A 7616-nucleotide genomic window follows, 5' to 3' on the forward strand; every position below is an offset into this window, starting at 1 on the left:
GTCCATCCTTGCCCCCAACCCAGAAAAAGAAAAGCTAGCCTTACATTAGTTCCTTATGTTCAACATCTGCCTGAAAACACCATGGATTTTTCGTTAGAAGTGCCTAAGCTCCCTGAGTTCTCTTCTTCTTTAGACACTCCTTTTAAAATGGGTTCCGGTGCATCCTCCTCTTCTCTGAAAAATGACAAAAGAAGGAGAAAAGGTTCTCGGTCTACACAATCTGCTTTGAAGAAAGGGGTTGCTCAGGAGGATTCATCATTAATGGTAATCACTCAGGATGATAGTAACAGAAATCTCATTGACTCTCTTAACCTTATAGAGGTCCAAGTGGAAAGTTCCCAAAATTTTTTCTCGGGCGAGGAGGCGGCCCTTATCAAGCCCCCCACCGCCCCATGAAGTGCCTATCATGGAATTATCGGGGCCTCGCAAGAGACCCGACATCCCAAGCCTTAAAGGTTTGGGTGAAAAAATACAACCCGGATTGTATTTTTTTGATGGAAACAAAAGTTCAAGAGTTTAAGATGAAAGTTTTGGCCAGGAATTTGGGGTTTGTTAATGCGGTCTGTATTAGTTCTAAAGGTCTATCTGGAGGCTCTTGTTTTTTCTGGAACAACAATTTAAACCTTGTTCTCAATTACGCGGCAGACGGTTTTTTTGAAGCTTTAGTGTGGGATTTCCAATCTCAGATGCAATGGAAGTTATTCACAATTTACGGTACTCCCTATGCTCAGTTAAAGGAATACTTCTGGAATAGTTTGGAAAAGGAGGTGAATCTTTGTCAGGTGCCTTGGGTCTTGATAGGCGATCTCAACTGTATTGGTAACCAAGAGGAAAAGATAGGAGGTTCCAAAGTCACCTTAGCTGACACAAGATGGCTGAGGAACTTTATAAATAATACGGGATGTGTGGATCTCCGTTTTATCGGTAGTAAATTCACTTGGCAAAATCAAAGATACAATAGTGGTTTGATTAGAGAAAGACTCGACAGAGCACTTTGCTCAGTGAACTGGATTACTGAATATGCTAGTTCGGGTGTTCTCAATTTACCCATTTCAATCTCTGATCATGCTCCGATTATTTTGGACACGCACCTGTTCGCAGCAAGGGGTTACATCCCATTCCGTTTTTTCGAAGCTTGGTCTTGGGAGTCATCGTGCCGTGTGGAAGTTACAAAGGCATGGAGGTTTTCAAGCAGTGATGCATCAGCTTCTCTATTGCGTAATGTCAGCAGCACTAGAAAGGCCCTTCAAGCCTGGAAAAGAAATTTGTATAAGGATAATGGTGCTGATATCAAGTCCCTGGAGAGAAGATTGGAGTGGATTCAAATGCAACCTCTTTCGACAGCTCTTAGGGAGGAAGAGTCTAAAATTCAAGCTGAGTTGTTAGTCTCTTGGTCGAAATAAGAAAGCATGTGGAGGCAAAAATCTAGGGAAATTTGGCTTGCCATAGGAGATCGCAACACAAAGTTCTTCCACTCTTCCACGGTTATTAGAAGAAGACGTAACAGCATTTGGGCAACTAAGGACAAGGAAGATAAGATATGGAAGGATAAGAGTAACATAGCAAGGATTATTAATTCCCACTTCCTGGAGTTATTTTCTTCTTCCCAGCTGACAATTGAAGAGGACTTTATGGATCTCTTTGATAATCGTATTTCTGCCCAATCGAATGAGGATCTAGTGAAAATTCCGTCAGACAAGGAGATTAAGGGAGTTGTGTTTAATTTGCATCCCTTGAAAGCCCCAGGTCCAGACGGGTTCTCAGGTTGTTTCTTTAGAAAATATTGGGATATAGTGGGCTCTTGCCTTTGCTCCACTGTTAAGGAAGTCTTCCTCAAAGGATATATTGACCCGAAACTCAATTCAACTTTCATTTGTCTCATTCCTAAAGTGGAATTTCCTTTGAAGGTAGATCAATTTCGTCCCATAAGCTTATGCAATTTTGCTTACAAGGTTATTGCAAAAATTCTTTCAAACAGATTGCGTCCGCTTATGGAGGATTTGGTTTCTCCTTTTCAATCAGCATTTATCCCTGGTAGATGGATTGCGAAATCCTCCATTCTCACCCAAGAATTAGTCCATAAAATTCGTCAAAAAAGAGGAAGGGGAGGGCTTATGGCTATCAAACTAGATATGCATAAGGCCTATGACAAGATGGAGTAGAATTTCCTAGAGAAAGTTCTCAATGCAAACGGGTTCAATGAAAGTAGTAGATGTCTCCTGATGGCTTGTGTTTCAAGTGTCTCTTATTCTGTTCTCTTAAATGGTTATCCTTTGAAGAAGATTTTTCCTAAAAGAGGGTTAAGGCAAGGGGACCCTTTATCCCCGTTCCTTTTCCTTCTTTGCCAGGAGGTGTTATCTAAATTAATTTTGAATGCCGAAGCACAAAGAATGGTTCATGGTATCAAGATCTCTCAATCGGCTCTTCCCATCTCTCACCTCATGTTCGCAGATGATACTATTCTTTTTGCTCGTGCCAATGAAAATGATGCAAGGACCTTTTTAAAGTGTCTCTCGAAGTATGAGGATTGGTCAGGCCAAACTTGTAGCAAGACCAAGTCGGGGGTGCTTTTTTCAAGGAATTTGAATCATGACAGGAAGAATCACCTGCTTAATATTCTCAGGATTGAACAAGTTCGGGGAGATGAGAAGCATTTGGGTAATCCTTTCATTTTTAAGAGAAGGAAAAAAAAAGACTATGGGAGGTTGAAAGAGAGTATGAGTAAGAAGTTGGAGGGCTGGAAGATGAAACTTCTCTCATATGCTGGGAGATTAACTCTCTTAAAATCAGTGGCCTCTTCGATGCCAGTCTATGCTATGCCTACAAACAAAATCCCCTTATCTTGTTTTCGCCAACTGGATGCCTTAATGAGGAAATATTGGTGGCTTGTCAATGTTGAAAAGGATAGATTCTTGGCCCTTAAAGCTTGGGATCAGATATGTACTCCGAAGGCTTCGGGGGGATTAGGACTTCGAAGGTGTGAAGATATGAACAAGGCATTGATATCTAAGTTGGCTTGGAACTTGGCAACAAACAACCAGCGACCGTGGGTCAAATGTATGTTGAATAAATACTGTAAACATGAAAGTTTTTGGGTTGTTAATCCTAAAAATAGTGATTCAAGTCAGTGGAAGGAAATTCTTGAGTCAAGAGATATCCTTTGTAAAGGTTCATTGTCAATAGCTGCCTCGGGTTCGTCCATCGATTTTTGGAAGCAACCATGGATTCCTTGGATGGAATATCAGGATTTCTCAGATTTAATGCAACAGATTCGAATAAGAAGGTACACATTTCTTCTATTGCTGATGTTTCTATTGGTAACGATTGGAATGCTGAGGTTATATACCAGATTTTTGGTCTTGATTTGGGAAACCTTATACTTCAAATTCCTAAAATTCCCTATCCCTTTTCGGATCAGGTTTTTTGGAAACACAACCAAAAGGGCAGTTTTTCGGTTAAATCTGCTTACTGTATTGATCAATCTTGGAGGTTTGCTCCGGAAAGGCAGATCTGGAAATGGATTTGGGATCGGAATATCCATCCAAAAATTTCGGTGTTTCTTTGGCGAATCCTTAATGAAGCTATTCCTACTAAGAATAGACTTCCTTTCGTTAGAGACAAAGATTGTAGTTTGTGTGGCGGTGGAAGAGAATGTGCTATTCATTTATTTCGGGATTGTAGCTTCTCTAAAGCTATTTGGCTGGGAGGGTATTATCCATTGATCATTGATAGCATTCCAGGGGATAACATGATCAATTTCTTGGAAGCTCTCATCTCCTCCCTGCCTATTGAGAGATCAGAGCTTTTAAATTTTGTAGGATGTGTGTTCTCTGAAATTTGGAATCAACGAAATGCACTTTGTATGAGGAGCACTGTTGCCGATCCCCTCTCTGCTTTACAAAGAATTCTTAATTCTGTTAAGGAATTAAATCTGGTGTGTGACAACAAAGCCAAGGATATGTGCATTCTTGCCCATGATCCTGTTTTAGATTCGGTACAACAAGTTTTTGACGGTCAGAGTGAAGAGCACATGACCCAGGTGGCTCATGTCATCTTCACGGATGCTTCCTGGGTAGATGGCTTAGCAGGTTTAGCTGTTGTTGGTGTTGACCGTTTAAATGGTTGCTGGTTTGTCAATGCTCAAAAATCCAAAGCAGCCTCGGCACTTGAAGCTGAACTTCAAGCAATCCTTTTGGCTTTATCCTGGGCTGTTGACTCTGGTTGGAATGAAGTTCATGTACTTTCAGACTCTTTGGTAGCAGTTACAGCTCTAAACGCAGGAGAAAGGCCTCCCAATTGGAAATTTGCTAGTATTTTCTTTTCAGTAGTTAATGTTTCTAAAAAACTTTCTTTGTGCAAGTTCTATTTTATTAATCGTAGTTTAAATTCTGTGGTTGATGGTATGGCTAAAAGCGCTAGAGTCGCTATTGATCAAGTCGTTTTGTATCAAGGGGAGGGAATTCCCCCTGTGGTTCCCATCTATTTTTCTAGTTAAATGAACTTAAGGTTTCTTCAAAAAAAAAAAAAAAGAGTATTCAACACACCAGTATTACTCAATACCATCTAGAAGTAATACTTTATAGTTAGTTAGTTAATATATGATGCAGATAAGTCTTCTTCAACTTAAAAAATTGACCGTAATAATTCTTAAATTTGCTATTTTTATAACTCTGCTCTTCTTTCCTATATTTTACAATTGTTATCTACTCTTTCTTGTTGTTATGTTGCTTTCACTAGTAGATGTTAGAGATTTTATAACAACGGAAGAAAATCAAGATTTATTACAACTCTATTGTAAAATAATACAAGGGACTAAAATAAGAGATTGATTAAATATATGATACAATACATATATATACACTATATATTATATATATATGAAAGTTAGAAGAGAAGATTACAACACATGTAATATAATATATGTATATATAACAAGGGAATAATATATATATATATATATATATATATAAATACTCACTCACAACCTTGAGTGTAGATTAGTGGGGATCACCATGACTTGAACAAGGTATTACACCTTTGTCCAAAAGCTTATTTCCCCTATCTCTAAGCACTAAGGGAACTCTTTAGGAAATAGCTTTGGGAATTATCAAGCCTTTTAGGGTTTTCTAGCAATGTGCTTTCTTGATAGAAAACTTCATCCAAAATGAGCACCTCAGACCTCTTTATATAGTTTTTAGGATATCACCATTTGAAATTCAAACTCATAACCCCTATAGATGTTATGGACTCAAATGGTGATATCCTAAACACTATATAAAGAGGTCTAAGGTGCTCATTTTGGATGAAGTTTTCTATCAAGAAAACACATTGCTAGAAAACCCTAAAAGGCTTGATAATTCCCAAAGCTATTTCCTAGAGAAGTTTTCTATCAAGAAAGCACATTGCTAGAAAACTTGACATCTCTTACTCCCAAATGAGCACCATAGACCTCCTTTATATAGTGTTTAGGATATCACCATTTAGAATTCAAAATTCATAAGTCATAACCTCCATGGATGTTATGGACTCAATAAAGAGATGTAACTCATGCACACCATAACTCCTATAGAGATGTAACTCATGCACACCATAACTCCTATACCATTAAGAATTTCAAATAAAGATGTGTAACACCTTTTACACTCTTAAAGTTAGTGATAATGGTGGAAGTTACTCATAGTAACAACTCCTCCAAATATTACAAAATGATGACACATAATATATAATGTCATATGTTACATATTAGTTTGTTACATGTATTTAATCTACACATTATATTATTGATAAATAATATAACAGTAGAGATTGTCTCACTTTTGTTGATGATTTGGCCAAGACTACCCGTACGCATGGTTTCATTAGGCATACCTCTAAAGGGGAGGGATTTCCCCATGTGAATGGGGGTTGGGTGAAGGTTGGAGAGGGTGGGTGGCTGGGTGAGGAAGACCGCCAGAGAAGAAACATGAAAAAAAAATTAATTATGATTTGAACTAATCTTACTACAATTTTAAAATAAATAAACAGATCAGTTGAATTAGGGACTAACAGATTTACTAAAATCATAATTTTAAAGATTGTTATCGCAAATTTTTTAAATTGAACTTATATATATATACTAGCAAAAAGCTACGTGCAAGACACGTATACTAAATTTTATGCTAGCTTTTTTCTATGTTAGTTGAAAGTGATACAATTAAAAATTAAAGAAAAGATATTATTAGCTATTAGGGGAGATTATTATTATGTATATCTAAATATTATAGTTTATAATGTTGTCAATTAAAAGTGAATGCCGAATGCAATATATTAATGTTTAAGAAAGCTTGATGATTTAAATATGTTCTTAAGTTAATCCAAAAATAAATTAAAAATTGATGTTCCAATACTTAAAGAAACATTACTTAAATGGGTGTAAGATAAAAAGAAAATTAAAAATCAGTCTCTAAATTATTGATAATTGAAGATAACATTTGTCTAAAAATTGTAGATAAGAAAACTAATAATAGTCATTGGTGGATTTCAATCTTCATTTGCTTCGATAGAGACAATAGTGTAATTTTTGTATTTTGCACTTTTCATTCTAGCCGGGTCCGCATATATCTGGATTGTCCATTTTTTCGTTGATAAATTGAATATGGTAGTGTCGACAAAGCGGCGGTGTTCCTGTAAACCGTGATGTATTTTCATTTAAAATGATTAGACATGGTGTGCATAGCTTATTTAATTAAAAAAAATCAAGTTATGAAAGGCATGTAAAACTATTTTATTTTTTTAAAATTACACCTTTGCAGTATATTTCATTAGTTGGGCAGCAGTACACGAAAATATTTTTTCCACAATATCTGCGAACATGACAGCAGATAGGCTCTTTGTATTGTCATCAAGTTCAACATATGCTATAGCACTGTAAAATGCATAATAAGATTGTTAGTATCTTCTTTTTTTTTATTATTATTTTAACTTAATTTCAATAACATCATATGTTTTTTGTAATATACCGTGGTGTAGGAAATCCTTCCTGGCCGCATGTTGGCTTGTCACATATAATTTTTTCATTGCGATTGTATAAATCTATTTTTTTATGACATGCGTCACATGACATGTAATAAAAACTCTGGACAGTATCAGTTATTTTTATTGCCGCCTCAATCCAAAAATATTTTTTCTACATCCAAATCAAATGGTGTTAATAATAGTAAGATATTGAGACAAAAGTTTTATAAAGTAAATATTGAAGTAATCTTTACCTCATTCAGTTGCAGATTTTTCGTCAACTCTGAAGCATGTTGGCTTGTCACATATAATTTTTTCATTGCGATTGTATAAATCTATTTTTTTATGACATGCGTCACATGACATGTAATAAAAACTCTAGACAGTATCAGTTATTTTTATTACTGCCTCAATCCAAAAATATTTTTTCTACATCCAAATCAAATGGTGTTAATAATAGTAAGATATTGAGACAAAAGTTTTATAAAGTAAATATTGTTTGTAGTAATCTTTACCTCATTCAGTTGCAGATTTTTTGTCAACTTTAAAATTTGGATGTTAGTCAATATTTCGCTAATATATTTAATTGTGCTTCTAATTTATGAGCATGTGATCAAAAACAG

At 35.9% G+C, this 7616-nt stretch overlaps 1 protein-coding gene across 1 annotated transcript; it reads left to right on the top strand.

Moving 5' to 3' along the window:
• Positions 1-3220: 3220 nt before the first annotated feature.
• Positions 3221-4495, top strand: LOC115719241 (uncharacterized). Its single transcript, XM_030648202.1, has one exon. It carries the CDS (start codon positions 3221-3223, stop codon positions 4493-4495), a length of 1275 nt encoding a protein of 424 aa, XP_030504062.1.
• The last annotated feature ends 3121 nt before the right edge of the window (positions 4496-7616 follow it).

The sequence above is a fragment of the Cannabis sativa genome, chromosome X, assembly GCF_029168945.1.
Source record: "Cannabis sativa cultivar Pink pepper isolate KNU-18-1 chromosome X, ASM2916894v1, whole genome shotgun sequence".
Lineage (NCBI taxonomy): Eukaryota > Viridiplantae > Streptophyta > Magnoliopsida > Rosales > Cannabaceae > Cannabis > Cannabis sativa.

Bases quoted from the DNA above. Each gene is read 5' to 3' on its own strand.
- LOC115719241 (XM_030648202.1), top strand. From the start codon at position 3,221: ATGGATTCCTTGGATGGAATATCAGGATTTCTCAGATTTAATGCAACA.